Source organism: Pseudopodoces humilis, chromosome 21 (genome assembly GCF_049639895.1).
Source record: "Pseudopodoces humilis isolate 2021_Gansu_Grassland_sample_001 chromosome 21, ASM4963989v1, whole genome shotgun sequence".
Taxonomy (NCBI): Eukaryota; Metazoa; Chordata; class Aves; order Passeriformes; family Paridae; genus Pseudopodoces; species Pseudopodoces humilis.
In genome coordinates this window covers 5,502,590-5,520,753 of record NC_142220.1, presented here as the reverse complement: position 1 = coordinate 5,520,753, position 18,164 = coordinate 5,502,590, and the positions used below count along the sequence as shown (strand labels likewise).

General features: G+C 42.2%; 2 protein-coding genes across 12 annotated transcripts in view; one reads left to right on the top strand and one right to left on the bottom strand.

Annotated features, from left to right (window-relative positions):
- MBTD1 (mbt domain containing 1) overlaps positions 1–8,031 on the bottom strand; it is a 38,080-nt gene extending 30,049 nt beyond the window's left edge. For 4 of the 9 annotated variants that reach the window (XR_015774345.1, XM_088065514.1, XM_088065516.1 and 1 more), the window contains exons 1-2: positions 7,860–8,031; positions 148–349 (exon numbers count right to left, since the gene is read on the bottom strand). Coding sequence is in view for 8 of the 9 variants with exons in the window: in XM_088065514.1 (XP_087921640.1) it covers positions 148–349; positions 7,860–7,880 (223 nt within the window). In the remaining variant the exon portion in view is untranslated. Of the gene's footprint in view, positions 1–147; positions 350–5,967; positions 6,157–6,490; positions 6,539–7,859 lie in introns of all 9 variants that reach the window. The other 5 variants (XM_088065515.1, XM_088065518.1, XM_088065519.1 and 2 more) reach the window with 3 other exon arrangements.
- A 470-nt stretch (positions 8,032–8,501) lies between these two features.
- Positions 8,502–16,991, top strand: UTP18 (UTP18 small subunit processome component). 3 transcript variants are annotated; one of them, XM_005526848.3, is made up of 14 exons: positions 8,503–8,854; positions 8,992–9,119; positions 9,221–9,316; positions 10,081–10,160; positions 10,387–10,472; positions 11,045–11,170; positions 12,028–12,202; positions 12,539–12,639; positions 13,375–13,465; positions 13,781–13,904; positions 14,804–14,978; positions 15,412–15,554; positions 16,150–16,209; positions 16,815–16,991. In XM_005526848.3, exons 1-13 carry the CDS (start codon positions 8,543–8,545, stop codon positions 16,172–16,174), a joined length of 1,662 nt encoding a protein of 553 aa, XP_005526905.3. In that variant the 5' UTR covers positions 8,503–8,542; the 3' UTR covers positions 16,175–16,209; positions 16,815–16,991. The 3 variants fall into 3 exon arrangements, with proteins under 3 accessions (XP_087921694.1, XP_087921692.1, XP_005526905.3); XM_088065568.1 differs by lacking the exon at positions 15,412–15,554 and having other exon boundaries at positions 8,502–8,854; XM_088065566.1 differs by lacking the exon at positions 15,412–15,554 and having other exon boundaries at positions 8,502–8,854; positions 16,150–16,991.
- The last annotated feature ends 1,173 nt before the right edge of the window (positions 16,992–18,164 follow it).

Genomic DNA, 18,164 nt, shown 5'->3' with positions numbered 1-18,164 from the left:
CCCTCCTGAAACCAACCAACTCCAGCCCTTTAGCTGCTTTGGGCCCTTTTCAGCTGGGACCAACATTTGGGATGGGACCCTCACAACCCAGCACAGGCTAAAACCCATCAATATCCAACTCCTTGCATTCACACAGCACATACTTACCCATGCCAGATTTGCCATCTGGATAAGTATAAACTTGCCCATTGTTCTTGATAATTGGGAGACTAGATGGCAAAGGAGCAACTTCCTCCTCACTTTCATCTGAACTGGAGCTGCTGCTGGTGTCCTCACTACAACTATCATAACCGTCAAACATCCCGAACGAGTCTCGGCGTTTCCTTTCCACTTGGGAACTATGTTCTGCCTAAAAATTAAAAATAACCAAACAACAAAAAAACAAAGAATAGCAGAATTTTCTGAATGCAAAGATTTGAGTCAAACTTAAAAAGTTTCACAGGTCAGTGTTAAAGCAGATATTCTAAGGCACTGCTGTATCAACACAGACATGTGCCATGTATTGCCAATTAAGTGAGCATTAGTATAATCAAAACTGGCCAATTTTTGGTGTTGTGATATACAGGAAGAAAAAAACCTATCTCATGATCCACTGAGAATACATAGGAACCATCCATACATTTCGTTTCCTTGGTATCTTTAGAGTTCATTAAGCCTGATGTGCTAAACACTGACAGCCACAGGGATCTTTTATGCAAATGAGCACATTCCAGATGGCTGCAGCCAATTCCACTAAAATTCATTCATTTGAGAAAGCTGGGCAGAGAAAAGACAGTTCAATCAAGAGGGCACTTATATCACAGGAACAGGAATGAGAGGCTCTCTGCTCTCATTGGCTTGTGGGGTTATCCATAAATCACTCAGCTCCCCTACGAGTCCATGACTCCTGTGTGAAGCAGGAACACCTCTGCAGCTCACAGGGCTGTTCTGAGGATTAATACATTAACCATTATGAAGAGCTCAGTTACTATGGCAATAGGGTCTGTACAAATGCTGAAAGAGAGAAAGGTGACTAATTTGCCACTGTCATATACAAAAAGCTTGTTACATAATAGTTTTTGTATAATCAAAAAATCTGAAGTAGGATAAAACCACATAATTTTGAAGAAGGCATGACAGTTAAGCAATTTCCAGCAAAGACATTAAAGAAGCAAGAGATTAACTAATGTACTTTTTCTGAAGCACATCCACCCCATGCATTTTGATAGTGACAATTTTCACTTTATTAATAACACATTTATTAATAATTTATTAATAACATTTATTTTAATAAACACATTTATTACTAACACAACTCTATTGAAACAAGGCTACTCCTACGTGAGCTGCTCTAATTAAGCTAAAAATATATTTTATGTTTCATATTATTTCCATTATCCTAAACAGTATCTACTAAGTATGAGAGGAAATAACAAACAAAGAGAAAACAAAGAAATTCTACAATAAAAATGCAAGTTAGTGGAATGAAGTACAGAGAAAAGAGAAGGAAAATTAAGAAAGCCTTTGGCTCAACTTTCTTTTCCAAGAGCTAAATTTATTTAAAAGTCAGTGTTGTCAGAAAAGTAATGTGATTGGGCTTTTCCTTCTTAAATTTCATTTGGATTCATAGCTTCAAGATTTCATCACAATTCCCCAAATCCCTTTCCTAGAGCATATGCCTGAACATCTTTACTGTTAGATTTCATTCAAGCCTTTTTCAGCCATGCTATCCCTTTATTATATTATATCCTTCTTTGTAATCTAAATAAATCCTATTATGGAAGAATTCCCTAATAGGTACAAGGGAAAACTGATTTCCACACTGACCCAATCCTAGCATGTAATTATTTAAAAAAAGTATTTCCCAAAACCCCAGTAAGCACAAAAGGTTATGCAATAAGGCAAACACTTTTAACACACTTGCAGTAGTTCTGAAGCAAAACAACAAAAAAGTCAGTGTAATGTTAATTATGAATATACTCTTCAGCTAAAAAAAAAAAAATTAAAATGGTATTAAACCAAATCAAATTTACAATAGGGCATAACCTAGCAACTACCTCAAGGCACTGAAGCCAGCAATTAGGGTGCCTGTGGTATTATTAGAGGAAAGAGAGCCACAGCAGACAAAGCCCAGCCCTGACCCATGCTGGCAGCAGTGTCACCTACCCTGTGTCACCTGTCCCATCTGCCACCAACATGCGTGACCAGTGACTTGTTGTGTGTGCACATGTGTGCAGCTTAAGGCAGAAGCTGAGTGCAATGTTGCCATGGATACAGTGTCCTGCCAACACTGCCTTGAATTTTCACAGCAGATGAAAACTAGTCATCTTCCTCAAAATTTCAGGAGCTCCTTAATATCTCACAGTATTTAAGTTCTCTTGACCACAGTTTCTGCTAAGATACAAAGTGTGATTCCATATGAACCATTCCCAGAAGTACTACCAGAGCACTGTGATACTTAGAAGGCTTTATGGACAGAAACTCATGGTGTTTCAGAGCTCAGGGAAGGATGTCCCTCTTCATGCCCTCATCCTCTCTAAAGTCAGCTGATCTGATTTCACTGAGAGATTAGAGCCTCATTCCATACCAAAGTGTGGTTCTATGGCTTCAGCCCTCTTATGGAGGCTGCAGTACAAGCCAGTCTCAGGATATCCCCTTCCCACTCCAGACTGGAGAACCTTGCACCTATAGGGTGGTAGCTTTGCTCAGTGCTCTGTTGGTAGAGATCTGAAATGCTGTTGCCACTCAGAAGGAACTGAAGTGCAGCCCATTCCCAGTCCCTCCAACGCCCTATGCCAGCTCTGCTCCCACTGCCAGGGAAGGTGGAAGAAGAACCAGGAAGCTGGGGGCAAGGTGAAGGACCAGAAGCTGAAGCACAGGGCAAGGTGACCACCACAACAGTGCACCTAGTTCTTTTTGTTGTTCTTTTGCAGCACTTCCATTTATAATATCCATATTACTGCTAAGCTGTCTTTGCCAAAATATCCAGAGATAGGAAGAAAAACAGTTTCTCTTCATAAATGGAAAGTTGGGCCCTCAATTAGGAAAAATCATTCTTCAGCATTACACAATTTCAAGAGTAGCAATCATCAAGTTTTTGAGTTTAACTATACTGTCAAAACAAATCTCATGTATCACCTTTCTATTTACTTAATATTCAGCCAACTTGTTCCAATTCAAAATTATTGAACATCAAATCTGCAATTCAAATCAGCAGCTTTGCTTACCATTTTAAAACAATACTGTAGTTTTAATAAAACATTTGTATACCAGCTTTTGCCAGAAGATGAACACACTTGCCAGATAATTTATGCAGGACATTCTTACTGTTAATTTGCAATTATTACCTGGATTACAATTGGGGAAACTACTCAAAATGTTTTATGAGATTTCAAAACGGTAGAGTTTGCAGGAAAAAAAAACAAAATAAAATACTTTGTACACAAAACCAGGTGGAAGTCTGGGAAGATGATATAAACACACACCTAAGCTGGAATTTTGTTAGAGCAGATCAAAACACTTCTACTCTGATAATAAACACCACAGAGGTTCTTTTTAACTCCTGTTGAAACACAGCATTTGTAGAAATGAACATGAGGAATCTTTGATAACCCTTCCTGCAGAATTTGGATGAACAAAAGAAAAGGAGCTCTGGAAGTGAAAAAAGTTGGGAGCATTGCTCTGAATTCAAAGGTCAAAGACACGTCCTTACAAAAAGGACAGTGCAACAATTATAAATAAGATAAAGCAGGGGCTTTGGTACAGCAGCAGCCTGCAATTCCTGCTGAGTTCTTGCTAACTGGTTCCACCTTTTTCTTTTGAAAATTAAGTACAAAATTTCCCCCTTTCTGATTTTCTAGGGCCTCAATCTTTTTCCAGAAGCTCTCAACCACCTCGTCAACTGTTCCTGAAGTGCTGGTGGCCTCTAATACACTATGATGAGCTTCATCAGAGATACCAGGAAATTGGAACCATCTACCTCATGCACACATTCTCTGTCCCTTTGTTGTTTTCCCTCCTATCTTTAGAAAACGCAAAAGGAGAACCCAGGAAATGACAGTTCAAAGAGCCTCATCTCATCCCTGGTGAGGCGATGGAACAAGCAATGTTGGAAGCCATTTCTAGGTATGTGAAGGACAAGAAATTCTTGACAAGTCCTTTTAGGCTCCACAGACAACAGCAACATCTTGTCTGTCCAAAGCAGCATTTCACCACAGCAGCTGCAGGGCCTTGGATTCAAAAACAGGTGTGCAAAAAAAAAAAAAACAACCAACCCTCAAATCAACATCAAACCAGTTTTCTACTCTTCAAAGCTGGACTTAGCACTAAAAATCATGCTGAGGAAATTGTCTTTTCCTCAAAACATAACCTGATACTGTCCAGCTTCTAACAAACCAGGGAACAGCCTCCTCTCTAACCACAAAAAACGGCTTGCAGCAGGAGCCTGGCTTTTGATAAAACAGAATCTTGCAGCTGGTTAATGCCAAAAGAGCAGCAGTAACTACTCCACTAATACAGTCTATCTGTACATTAAGCAGAAGTAATGCACAAACAAAAGAACAAGACAAACTTTCAGGCATTCTGGCTAAGGCTTATTTTCTTGTTAAGATTATTGGTTCCTCAAAAGAGGTTTTCAGTCAGAGCACTGTGAAATGTAGCGTGAGCAGCACTGGCAAATTACCCTGTACTATTTGCTCGGGGGGGTTTCTTGCATACTTTTCTTTATTGAAGGGATGGGTGGAGAAAGGAACTCTTAAGAACTGCTTTCTTATTCTGCCCAACTTCCCATTTTCCTGTTCTTCTCCCTGTGAATACTTGACAACAGAGCATTTTTAAGAAATACTCTTAACTAAGCATTATATAAGGCAAATGGTATGAAAAGGAATAAAGTTAAGGAAACTGGTTTCCCTGACAGCAGGAAGGCAACTCTAAACAAATAAAAAAATAACCAGTTTCTCACTCTTAACATACATTTTTATATATATACACACACACATTGAATTTGATCAGCACATTATAGCATACATTATTTGAGTGTAGTAACTACTCTTACAACACAAAACAGCGGGCACAAAGGGTGAGCAATCCTTGGCAAAAACTAAAACCATTTCATGTTATTTAGACATTAAACACTTAACTCAGGAAATGGCTTTAGTGTCTTGATGAAGACTATGCTCAAGCATTGGCTAAATTTATGCAAAAGATTTTTGAAGGCAAAAACTTGCAAGAAAAACACCCCATTATTATGTAGCCAAACCTCTTGCCCCCAGGTAAGTGCATCTGGCCACAGGAGAATGATCTGAAACAGCCACAGAAAGGCTGCAAACCACTCCAAATGGTTGTTGTTACTTTTGAATTCAGTCTGGGGCTTGAATTCAGAATGGCAGCAATTTGGAGCTTGGAGTACAAGAGCTGCAGCTCAGTAAAGGCATACCAGCACTTGAACAGAGGCATCACTTCCCATACTCAGCTCCAACCCCCCCAAATAGGACACAACTACAGACAGATGGGATCTGAGACCAAGGTCAACAATGAGGTCACCACAACCTTCAAGCCAAGGGTCTGTTGTAAGACAGATTTACTTTAATCACATATCCTTAATGGACCCAAGGGTATTTCCAAGTTAGACTTAGATTTGATGCACAGGTTTTGTTTTCAAAAGTTCATTGAGGCTTTATGCCATAAACTTAGTTTCACCTTTGGATGTCACGGAAACACTACAACAGAATTAATTTATTGCAACTCTTCTGAATACAAGTTGGCCAAAATAATTTACAGTAGAATAGTAACTTGTGCCTGTGGAACTGATGCCTAATTATGCCTCAGAACACGACCAAAAAAGAAAATTCAAACATGGTACCAATTTAAAGAAAACACACTTTCAGCTTTCATTGAAAACAAACAAACAAAAAACCCCCAAGCTAAACATCTTGGGATTCTTGGAAATCAGAACCAACCAAACTTACTTTTTTTATATAAGCAACTCACCTCTATCTGGAAATGTGCCTTCCACTCTTATTATAAGTAAAATCTCTGCTGGAAAATTACAGAAATGTTTTTTCCTGTCTCTTCATTTGCTATGTATGACAGCATTTTGTCTGAAGCCAGTTTCTGCTGTTTGCCAATGGTTTTGTCCATAGCCTCTTCCCCAGGGGGTTTCACACAAGAGGGGAGACTCTTTCATAAAAAAATATATCACATTAGCAGGAAATTTTGGAGGGGGGTGTGATGATTAATATGTGAAATATCTGAGTTTTGATAAAACTAAAAATCTGTTACAAACTCCATTACGTTTCTACAAAGCCTTTACAGGAGTATCTGGAAGAGGCAAATATTTCACTTTAAACACTGTGTTACCATTAAAAAAACCAAACCAAACCAAAATTTAAATGTAAAGAACCCCAAAACCACCACCAACCCAAAACCAAAGTCTTCAACTCCTGAATTCATTCCACGTGCTCAGAGACAGGCTCAGCAAATGATCCCATATGCCCAGAGTGTACCAACTTACCTGACAAATGAAGGAATGCAGTACTGGTTTGCAGAAGATATGAAAAGCCTTGCAAAATTAAATCAAATTTTAAAAGGTAAGAAAAATGAAAGCCAATGAGAGGGAACATTTGTGCATGTTACCGTTGGTGCCAGAGGCACCTCACTCTTTAGGGAACAATGAAGAGAATTCTTACTTTCAGTTTGCAATCTTTCTGCACATGCACAAGCCCACATATTCTCAAGAACACCTATTCCTGGGAGACAACATTCCTCTGCATAGCTTCCTACAGCCTACATCACACACTTGCTCAAAACTTGCCTAGGCTGAAGGAATGAGTAAAGACAACTGACATGCCTTCTTAAGGCAATATTTTGTTTTAGTTCTCATTAAAGGCTCCAGATTAGACTCTCACAGTCTTACTCCATTCCTTTTAAGTCAAAATCAAACTGTTAAATTCAATAAATAGGTAAATGCAGGTCCTCAAACCTGAAAAATAATTTAAATTTAAAATACAAGAGATTGCCCTGCAGCTTTCAGTTTTGACTAGGTTTAGATTTGAAAAATAGCAACAGTTGCCAGCTACATTTTAAAATAAATCACTTTTTCACACAGAGAATTTTGTTACCATAATCAGCATACGCTTTGTAGTAGGACTTCTAATTTTCAAAGCCACGCCGGGCAGAAATTGCCACATTTTCAAACATTTCCAGCAACAACCTGAAAGTGAAACTGGCTTCACGGGTTTACTACTCCTTACAAAGAGAACAAAGTCACAATATCAGAAATCATAAAAATTCACGAGGAGGGGGGAAGCGGCCACAAAGAAAACCTTTGAAGTGCTGATATTAAAGAAAACTCTCCAGCACTTAACATGAGCGCGCTGGAAAACTGAACTTTAAAGGCTGGAACTACAGGAGGAAGTTGCTGAAACCCGGCACTACAGCGGAGCAGGGAGAAAAGCACATCCGAGTGCGCCCGCGAGAAGCTGAAACTTTTCTCTGAGGCAGGAGGAAAGAGGAGGAAAGGACAAAACCCGACCCCGCACAACCGGGCTGTAACAAAGAGGTCCAGCCGTGCCGCCCCCACGTACCCCGGCCAGACCGCCCCGCGGCTCCCCAGGACCCTCCGCAAGCAGCAGCGCCGGCCCGGCCCCTGGAGCCCCCGCCCCGGGCGGGCACAATCCCCCACACCCCGCGGGGCCACCCCCGCAAACACCCGGGGGTGTCCCCGGCTCCCCCTCACACACTGCGGGGCCGCCTTCCCCCGCATGGGCACCGAGGGTGGCTCAGCTCCCGCCCCCGGCTCAGCCCACGCCGCTCTCCCCCTCAGGCGCTGGGGCTTCCGTGGGGGCGCCGCGGCCGCGCCTCCCGCGGGCTCCGGTACTCACCAGCTCCTTTGTGTTTTCCATCAGGCCCTCATGGGCAGGAGCCGCCTGCTGCCTCTGCGCGCTTGTCCCAAGGGCTCGGGCGCTGCGCGTCGGGGCCGGGCCCGGCGGGGCGGGGACGGCCCAGGCGGTTCAGCCGCTCCGAGCGCCGGGGACCGACCGGGACCGACTGCGGCCGCCGGGACATCAACAACACGAGCGCACGGCTGCGCAGGCGCGGACACACCCCCGCCAGGATCGGGCTGCGCGGTGCGGCCCCCACTGCCATATCCCCCCTCTCTGGGCGAAATCATTCGTTACCGGGGGGAGCACGCTCCGCGCCAAAGGCGGGCACCGCGGGGGATAAGGGCAGCCGTATCCACCACCGAGTGGCGGTGCTCGTGGAATGTTCCGGTGAGGGGCCGATGAGCAGTCGGTGAGGGAGGCGTGTTGCCTCACAGGTCGGGGCTCCCCCCGCCATGGGCTCGCAATGGAGCGGCCCAGCCATGGCAGCGTCACGTGGAACTCGGGGTGGGGGCAAAGGGAGGAGAAGAAAGAAGTCACGTGACCACGGGTCCCCGGCGGGGGCGGGGTTTGGTCACGTGGTGCGGGGGCGAGTCTGCGGCATGAGCCTATGGCGGGCGGGGGCGGGGCCACGCGGGGATCATGTGACCGGACACGTGTTCCGGTTCCGGGTCTGGCGCGCAATGCGGGTTCCGATGGCCGCGGGATGGAAGCGGGCAGCGACAAAAGCGGGGAAAGCGCCCAGGATGAAGGCTACGAAGAAAGTAGCTAAAGTAACTAAAGCGGCCAAAATGGTGAAACCCAAGCGGACGGCGAAGCGGCTTGTGGCCGTGGCGAGTCAGGCGGCGGCCACCGAGGCGGCGCGGCGCGGCCGTCACCTGAAGGCGCTGAGCTGCGCGTCGGGCGCCGAGCGGGAGCTGGAGGAGCTGGTGTTCGGTGACAGCCTCAACGTGGAGGAGGACGAGCTGCTGAGGCGCCTGGCCGAGCCCTGTCGGGTATGGTACATCCAGGCCCTGCCTGACCCGGCAGTGGCGGCCTCGGGCGGGGGTCGGTGCTCACTGCGGCCTCGGCCGCTCGCTCCTCGGGTTCCGAACCGTGTCCCCGGTCACCCGGCCCCTCCGGTTGTTTTCAGGTTACTTCTGCAGAGGGGAAAGGCCTCCAGGACGAGTCAAGCGATTCGGGGGGGGAAAATGAAGCGAAAGGTGATTTACTGCCCAAAAAGCCGGCCTGGGTGGATGAGGATGATGAAGCCGAGGAAAGGTAAGTTTAGGTTAGGTGATGGGAATTAACGTATCACACTTGGGAGTCCTTGTAAGTAGCCTTGGTGTGATCTTTGTGTTCTGTCTGTTTTTCCCCTCTAGTGTTGATATGACCCATAAGTACAGGAAAGATTTCATGAAAAGTGATACTGAGACAACGCTTACTAAGAAAAAACTAAAGAAGAGACTTGAGGAACAGTGAGTTTTGCTAATGTTTTTGTGGCTGACTATATTGAGATCATTGATCATGAAGGTGGGTGCCAGAAGGATGGTGCCAGACACTTTTCAGTGGCGCCCAGACCAGGACGAGGGGGCAGTGACCATAAACTAAAAGCACGAAAACTAAACCACAAAAAGTTCTATCTCAACATGAGGAAGAATTTCTTTCCATGGAGGGTGACATGCCACGGGAATAGCTGCCCAGGGAGGTTGTGGAGTCTCCCTCTGGAGACATTCTAAACACACCTAGACATGTTCCCCTGTCACCTGCTCCACCTGCCTTGGTCTGGGAGGGTTTGACTGGATGATCTCCAGAGGATTGATCTCCCTTCCAGTGCAAAAATTTTGTGAGCTAAAATACATTTACGTGACATTTAAAGTCACTTTCCTCTTTATCCACTGTGATCATGTGGCCTCTTTAAAGCCAGTGCTTTGTGCAATATTTACAGTGGTTTTAAATCACAATACTAAGAATTGTGAATAAAATATGCATTAGTATTGTCTAGACTAACTTGTTTAATACTTGTATCAAAGTGCCCAAATCAGTTTGTCTTCTAGTGAGTTATGCAAGTAACAGTGAAATCTTAATTTTTTTAAAAAAAATTTAAAACTTACATTGTGTTCTAAGTGCAAGAAGTCCTGCAAAATTCTGACTGTGCTTATTCTATGTACTTAACTCATAGAAGGATATTACTGTCTCACAAAAGTTAACTGATTTTTTTCCTTTCTCCTTTTCTTGTAAGGTTTCAGCAAGCCATGGGAGGAGTTCCTGCCTGGGCTGATCTAGAAAACAGGAAGAAATCCAAAGGGACTTGGAGTGATAGTAAATATGCTCAATACTATTCTGATAAGTGTTTCTGTGATTCCCTGTTCAGCTTGCTAGAAGATAATTACTTTTGATGTCTTTTCAGTTTCAGTAGTGTGATAATATGCTGGCTATGTCAGATTTGTTCCTTCAGTGTGCTGTAATTAGTTTCAGGGAGGAATGTGTTGATTTTGCTGTGGATGTTTGTGCAATTAGCTGTTTCCATGTGATTTGGTTTAATGAGGTGACAGTGATGAAGATGATGATCTGCTACGCAGGACTGGCAGTTTCATAACGCACTCAGAGGCTCTGCCAAGGGGGATTTTGAAGGTAAAGACAAACCTTATCTTTCCACTTTAGTTGGGCTTAAGTGCATATTTTGACTCTTGTGTATGAAATTAGCAATTCTGTGAATTTGTTTCTGCAACTAGAAGCTCTAGAGGATAAGCAAATTGAACAGTTCACGTGAAAGCATGAAGCAATAAACTGAGGGGGATTGTTTGACATAAGAATTTTCTGCACTCTAAATAGCATCTTGTAGTAGGATTTTAATTTCTGCAGAGGGAGGATGGAATTCTCCCACAGCTTTGAAGCTGCTGAAATGACCTTTAAGAAGACAGCCTTAAATGAGTATTTCTCATACTGTCTCCTATAGCTATCTCAGATGACTCAGAATGCAGCTAGTTTTATACTCATTTGTAAAGCCAGTAGAAAGGCTGTGAGTTCAGCCTGTGTTTGCATTGGAGCAGCTCCCTGAATGGGCTGTGTGTGCTCTGCTCACCTCATGCTGCCCAAAACTTCATCACAGGGCTTGAGGTCTTGTAGCGTAAAGAGTAATTGGCTTTTTATTCAGCATAAGTGATTCTTGGGGTTTGTTTTTTACTGTCTGATATGTGTTGTAGATGAGCACCTGCCCTCCTGCAAACCAGGAACGTTTTGCCAGTGGAAAACTGGTGACAGTGCAGTTTCATCCTTCAGCTCAAGTGGTGATGACAGCTGGGCATGATCGCTCTGTGTCCCTCTTCCAGGTGAAGAATTTCAGTTTGTACTCTGCTAATGGTCACTAACACAGAACCTTTTTTTTTTGAGTGTACATGAAATAGCCTGGAGTGGTAGACCTTTTTTCTCTCTTCCTCTGCACACTGGGTGTAATGGTTACAATGGAAGTTCCTTTGGTTAAAGGCATCTTGGAAGGAATTTCCACTTGTCACTTAAAACCAAGCACATGCAGAGTACTGGCAAACTTTTTGTCTCAGAGATTTTAGTTGAAGACTTGTGTTTAAAAACATTTGGTTTGAAGGTTTGCAGTGACAAGGACTAACGAGGTTTTTTTGTTCCTAAGTTGTTTGGAGAGCCTGTAGTGGGGGCAGCAGCCAAATTTGCTTTGAGACTGTAAAATTGCTGTGAAATCATGTTGTGGATGGATGGGCAGTGCTGCAGGAAGAAGGTGTTGATCTTGAGACACTGCCTTGTTCCTCTGAAAACTAAAGATCCTAATTTTATTTAGGAACCTTTAGCATGGGCCAGTGTCACTGAAATGGTCAGACACAAGTGGAATGTGATATTCCCACAGAGCTGCAAGAAAATCCAAATCAAAGCAGATGTTTCCATTTAGAAAAAGCACAATAGAAGTGATTATTTGAACAAAGCATGGGCAAGATGAGGAAGGGCAACAGGTGTGAGATGTATCAGAAAGGCAGGGAGTGTTATATGAGGTGAGAAAATAAGAACCAGATCATTCGTAGGAGAGAAAGAGTTTAAGGCTTCACAGTGGTGTATTACCTTCTTATTACCTAAGTCTCAGCTGAGAGGTTGATATGGTTTTTCTCTGTAAAAGTATTTGATATATTCCTCAATCTGACAACCTTGTTTTTTTGTTTTGAAGGTGGATGGTATAAGGAACTCAAAAATACAGAGCATCTATTTAGAGAGTTTTCCAATTTATAAGGCTCGTTTCAGTGTGGATGGGGAACAAGTTATAGCCACTGGTACTCACCACAGCATGTTCTTTGTCTATGACATGATGGCTGGGAATATCATCCCCATTCCAAAAGTACGAGGTATGTTTTGCAGCTCTGAGTGTCTGGGCATAGTTGAAGCTGTCCCAAATAGAGATGGCACATGAATTTGCTTTCAAAGGAAGCACAGTGGGTTGTTGGAGGTTTTATTTTTAACTTGCCTTCAAGGAAATAAAGTACTTTTAGTGCTAATTTGTCTGGTATATTAATTATCACACATGAGCAAAGTTAAGTTCAGCTTCACTGTGACAACACAGCAGAAATTAAAAGCTGAAGCGGAGTCAGGTCTTAGTCATACTCATCCTACCTCTGAATGTTGAAGCCAAAGAATAAAAACTAAAAGAAAACCAATCTGAAGTTTCAAATATCTTTTTAAAGGTGTGGAGGAAAAATTTCTCAGAAACTTTGAACTCTCTCCAGATGGATCATTTATGCTGCTAATTGGAACTTCAGGTTACCTTCACTTGCTGTCCATGAAGGTACTTTCTCTGCATGGTTCATCTAGCTTCATTTCCTTCCTGCATTTTCCTTTTTGACCCTGCTTTTATCTCATCTGCAAGGCAATCTAACTTCCAGCTGAAGCCAAGGTATGACACATGCTGTGACAGCCCTCAAAAATGCGCTGCTGAATCAACCCACTGCAGCTTTAGGGAATTACTTTGGACCCTCTGAGGCTTTGTTCTGCAGCTCCCTGGGGCTGGTGGAGATCAGGGCAGTTCAGTGGGGTTTTCAGCTGGAAGAAGTTGCATGTCAGTGCTGCATTTCAGCTGCTTGCACAAGCACTCTGCTGGCAAAAGGAATGGAAATAGCTTGGGAACAGGCACCTCGGGGTGGAAGAAATACAGGACTGCTTTTTTGGGAGTCATGCTAATGCATGCTGCTGTTCCCTGTTCATGAAACAGTCTTTCAGCTGAATTTTAAAATGCTATATGATGGCAGGTGGATTTGTTTTAAACTTTTACAGGGAAAAATACTTTTAAAGGAGGAAGTTCAGTTTTGTATAACTCAGATCCTTCAGTGAAGGAGAAAACATGTGTTTGTTGATCCAGCTGCAGTTGGACTCGGGAGCTTGTGCTCTGCTTTGCAGGCACTAAAAATGTTGGTGCTGTTCTCTGAATGTCAGGGTAGCTAACTTAAGATTCTTGTGGGACAGGAAACAACATTTTTGTAGATTTTTGGTAGATTCTCTGTCAGCATTGTTCTTCATCCTACAGACAAAAGAACTGATCAGCACTATGAAGGTGAATGGAAGGTGCACTGCCTCTGCTTTCACCCCAGACAGCAGTAAAATATACAGCTATTCAAGTGAGTATTCCAGCAGCTCTAATCATAGTTCCATTTAAATTGCATAAGTTCTTAGAAGTGACTTACCATTTTAGAAAAGTAATTTTTAAAATTTATGCCAGTATCTCTTTTAAAAATACAACCAAGTGATCAATCAATAAAGAATGGAATTAATTATTTTAGTATGCCTTTAATTGTTGGGTATTTTTTAAAATGCCCTATATTTGATGCATAAATGACCTTCTAGTTGCCATATAATTAAATTCATTTTAACAAAATAGACCAACAAGTGATGTGTATGTGTGTTTCCTCTAATATACTTCATTCTGCAACCAGAGGAGGGCGAAGTTTTCATTTGGGATGTGAGAAGCAGAAAGTGTCTACACAAATTTGAAGATGAAGGTTCTTTGGAAGGAAAGTGCATTGCTGTTTCAAAAAATAACCAGTATGTGGCATGTGGGTAAGTGACTGAACTTTGACAGCTTCTTCTGCTCTCAATTTGAAGCTCTTCAATGAACTTATTGGTGGCTGGTGAGAGTGTAGGAACATGGTTTGGTTCTAGTAAGCTTAGAGTAGACATGAATAGATGAATATCCCTACTTTATGATAATAATTTAGTTTTTCCTGTGTAAATATAAAATACCATAGTACTAAAACAATACTAAAACAATAGGAGTGATACTGGCATTACTATTGCCATGTATGGGTTCAGCAGTTAATTTTGAAATCACACTGACTAAAATCACAAATTGTGTAACAGGAATATTGATTCAGGATCTTCTCTCTTTTCTAGTTCTCTTCCCTGTACTCTGAATTTGGCTCCTGCAAGGCAGCATGCTAGCCTTTTAAAAGGGGCCTCAACTCAAAGCCACAAGGTGAAACTATTTCTCCAGATTCATTGAAATGCAGTTTCAGCCAGTGTTCTTTTAAGTGAGAACAGCAAATAAATGCAGGAGTACAATATATATTTTCTTAGCTCACTGTAGAAGAGGATTTTAAAGTGAGCTTATGCTGCACTTATGAAAAAAAAAGCCCACAATAAAAAATTTGAAGTTATTTCAGAATATTTTGGTACCAAGCTCTCCTTGCTTTGAATTCATCCTAGTAAGAGATGGGCTCATCAAGGCTCTCCACAGTTGAGTCTCTTATTATATAAGTAAAAAGAAAATCCATCTAAACCCTTCCACTAAATACTGTTATAAACTCCAAAGGAAAATAAATCTGCAAACAAAATATTACTACAAACTGCAGTAAATAATTGGAAATTACATTTTCAGGTAAGTAGTGGCTATAGATAACAAGGCAATATGTACTGAAATGTTAATTTTCGGTCTAATCTTTGTTCATTTTGTTCTTTAGTTCATCTTCTGGAGTTGTAAATTTATACACTACTGATGTCTGCCTCAAAGAAAACCATCCTAAACCAGTTAAAGCCATAATGAACCTTGTTACTTCTGCCACCTGTGTGACCTTTAATCCCACCACAGAGATTCTGGCAGTAGCCTCCCGTGACACTGATGAGGCTGTCAAATTGGTATGTTCAGCTTCTTTATTGCAATATTTCTTTTATATCTTGCTAAAAATACTGCTGGTGACATAATAAAACTGATATGAAGCAGATACAGATACTGCAAAAGGTGCTGGACCAACCAGATCAGGACATGGCTAAGACACTATCCATTTACAAGAATATAATTTTATTTTCTTTAGTAATGTTGCTCTGAAAATAACATTTTGTAGTTTAGTTTGCCTTTTTACCTTTTTAAAATGCCCTCTAAAATGTCTGGAAGTGTTTGAGGCCAGGTTGGACAGGGTTTGGAGAAACCTGGTCTAGTGGAAGGTATTTGAACTTAACACTGAGCTTCAATTATATTATTTTAATTTTAAATTTTAGTGTTTTTTATTTAGTTAATTTTATTTTTAGTGTTTTTTCCCAACTTTAAATTCTGACCTATTTCTCAATATAGGTGCACCTTCCTTCATATACTGTATTCTCAAACTTCCCAGTGTTCAGAAGAAAACAGATTTATCTTACTCAGTCTATGGACTTCTCTCCCAGAAGTGGATATTTCTCAGTAGCTAATAACAAAGGCAAAGCTTTGTTATTTAGGTAGGTACTAAGTTAGGTCCATTAATCCCAGATAACATGTTTATGTTCTGTAAGATAGGGCAGATGACTGTAACTGATAAGGTGATTCCTGGTCTGAATTTCACCTGATGAGTTACTGGAGTGTGGAGTTGGCTTTCCCTGCTGGAGCACAGCCCTTGTTGCTTGTCTGATTATGCAAAACACTCTGTTCCCATGCTTTTTTATTTTCTTCCCCTGCTGGTATGGTCAGGGGTGGGGTGAGGAGCAGTGCTAACTCTAAGCAGGAATATTTATTTTTTTTTCAACTCACAACTTCATGGTGCTTGTAAAACTGCTTAATTTTAAGATGAGACTTTAATGATTTGCCAAAATGGAAAGGAAAAATTCATAGAAATATTCCTAAATATGAATAAATCTTGTGATTTGTCCTTTAGTTGAACTTGAACTTCATATTATAATGGCACTTAAGTAATTCTAGCAGGTAGATGTTTGCTCTTCTATTACATCAGATTAGCTAAGGATACTCAGTGACACTGCTGAAGAGCTGTTGTTTCTTTGTGTTATCCCCTCAACAAATTACTGAGAACTTTTAAATCTCTCAATTTTTTTTCTTTAGGCTGAAACACTATCCATCCTTCTGAAAGAAGATACAGGAGAAAATGAACCAGTATCTGAGGTGAAAATAGCATTAGAACTGTTCACAGAGGCTTGAGGAGCCTCAGAATTTTAGTTTTGCTGCCTCCACTTCTTTACAGATGGCAGGAAGAATTTCTTAGCCCTCTGTAATCTGTCTTGCCTGGGTCACTCATGGGCTGGAGTAGGATTGGCCTTGTCACTCTCAGCTTCTCTGATAATGCAGCAAGTTGATAGTTCAACTAAAAACCACTGTCAGCAGGACTGATTATATTTAAATCAAACTCAGCAATGCTGATAAACAGTTGCAGGCTGGCAGGGACTTAGCTTGATCCTGTTCTGAAGTATTGTGAGCCCACACAAATCTGCATCATTTCAAATTCCCATTACATGAATTACTGAAGTTGGAAGCATAGTTTGTGTGCAGATATGATTTTATTGTGCACTTAAATGTCTTGGGAAACTGGAAAAACTTGTAACCTTGACAGTAATCCAGCAGACTGACAAAAACTGTCTTAATGAGGGGAGGCTGAACTTGTTGAGACTGGAAGCAGCTCTGGCTGCTGCATGCTAAGCTTGCATAGAATTTTGTGATGGCTCGGTGTTTGGAAAATACTAAAAAAATTCTCTCTACTGGTCTTTCCTCAGGTGTTGTAACCTGCAGATACAAGGATGCTGACAAAATCAAAGCTTTTTTTTTAATTTTTAATTTTATATGGAAGCTACAGAATACTACTAGAATATATGTATTTTAAAATGTTTGTTTTAAATAAATATACCTGGTAGGTTTCCAGGCAACTTGTTTCAACTTATTCCACTGCTTTGTATAAGCTCACAAGTAAAATTTTATTGCTTGGCAATCAAGCTGCTGTCTTCCAGAAGTGCTCCAATGTCTTTATTATTATAAGCATGTGAAATATTCCAGTGCTGAAACAGAAATTTTGTGTAAACTGACCCTCTGCTCCATGCATTTAGCAGGAGCTTTTCCATCAGCCTCATTCACTTGAGGCTGGGTTGGAAACAGCATTTTTGTGCCTGGAAGAGCCCATTCCCCTGGGACCCTGTTGATGTTGGTGTTGTAGCTCAGCCCAACTTTCCAGCTGTGGCTTCAAGGTGTGCCATACAGCAAGTGGTGAAAAAAACCCACCCCGTTTATGCTTTCCTGCTTCCTGTGTCACAGAAACAACTGCATCTAACATGAGCTTAATTCTTAAGGAAGACCCAGTCTTTCTATGAAAGCAAAGAAACCTGAGTATCCCTTAATTTTTACATCAGTGGTGAAACTGTAATACCATCAGGGTCCCCCCCTGGAGGGACTGGGGTAGAGGGGCTGCCACTGCTTCTTCATCTGCTGCCAAATCCTTTACTGTAGTGTTGGGTGGAGGTGGTCAGGTGATGCTGCCTTCCCAAAAGCACCTCTAGAGAGGAATGTGTCTGGGCAGGCTACAGTCACACTCACAGACACGCCACAGATAGCTGAGTGATGGTGGAGAGCCAGGAAGGGTCCTTGTATGGAGTTCCAGTGGGGTTTATTGCAGCCACACACCAAGGAGGTCCAGGAGCAAAGACAGGGAGCAATGCAGGGTCCAGGGATATATATGGGTTTAGCGGGGTGGAGCTGAGGGTCAGGGACCAATAGGAACAGGATAAGGTGGTGCATAGGTGGGGTCAGGGAGCAGGAGAACCAATGGGATCACAGGGGTGGGGCATTGCAGCAAACTGGGGCCAATGGGAAAGCAGGGAAGGGAGAACTTTCTAGGGAAAGGATATAAAGTAAAAAAGGGGAGGGACAGCCCACAGGCCAACTGAGTACATAGAACTGGGGTACAGTAAAATGGTGGTGTGAAGAACTATGGGAAAAGCTTTTTCCCTACAATCTTTATGTGGGGGAAATCTTTTTTATGCTTTAAGTTCACACCTTAGAGGCCTCCTTCCACACCATCACTGCCTTTGGCTCCAGAGCCTCCACAACTCCCCCTTCTTTGTTTATTAAGAAGG

What these genes read in the sequence shown, in the direction of transcription:
- UTP18 (XM_005526848.3), top strand. Translation starts at nt 8,543, where the DNA reads ATGCGGGTTCCGATGGCCGCGGGATGGAAGCGGGCAGCGACAAAAGCG. An exon ending in AAGAAGAGACTTGAGGAACA is followed by an intron (nt 9,317 to 10,080) that starts GTGAGTTTTGCT and finishes TTTTCTTGTAAG; the next exon opens with GTTTCAGCAAGCCATGGGAG. An exon ending in CCCCATTCCAAAAGTACGAG is followed by an intron (nt 12,203 to 12,538) that starts GTATGTTTTGCA and finishes ATCTTTTTAAAG; the next exon opens with GTGTGGAGGAAAAATTTCTC.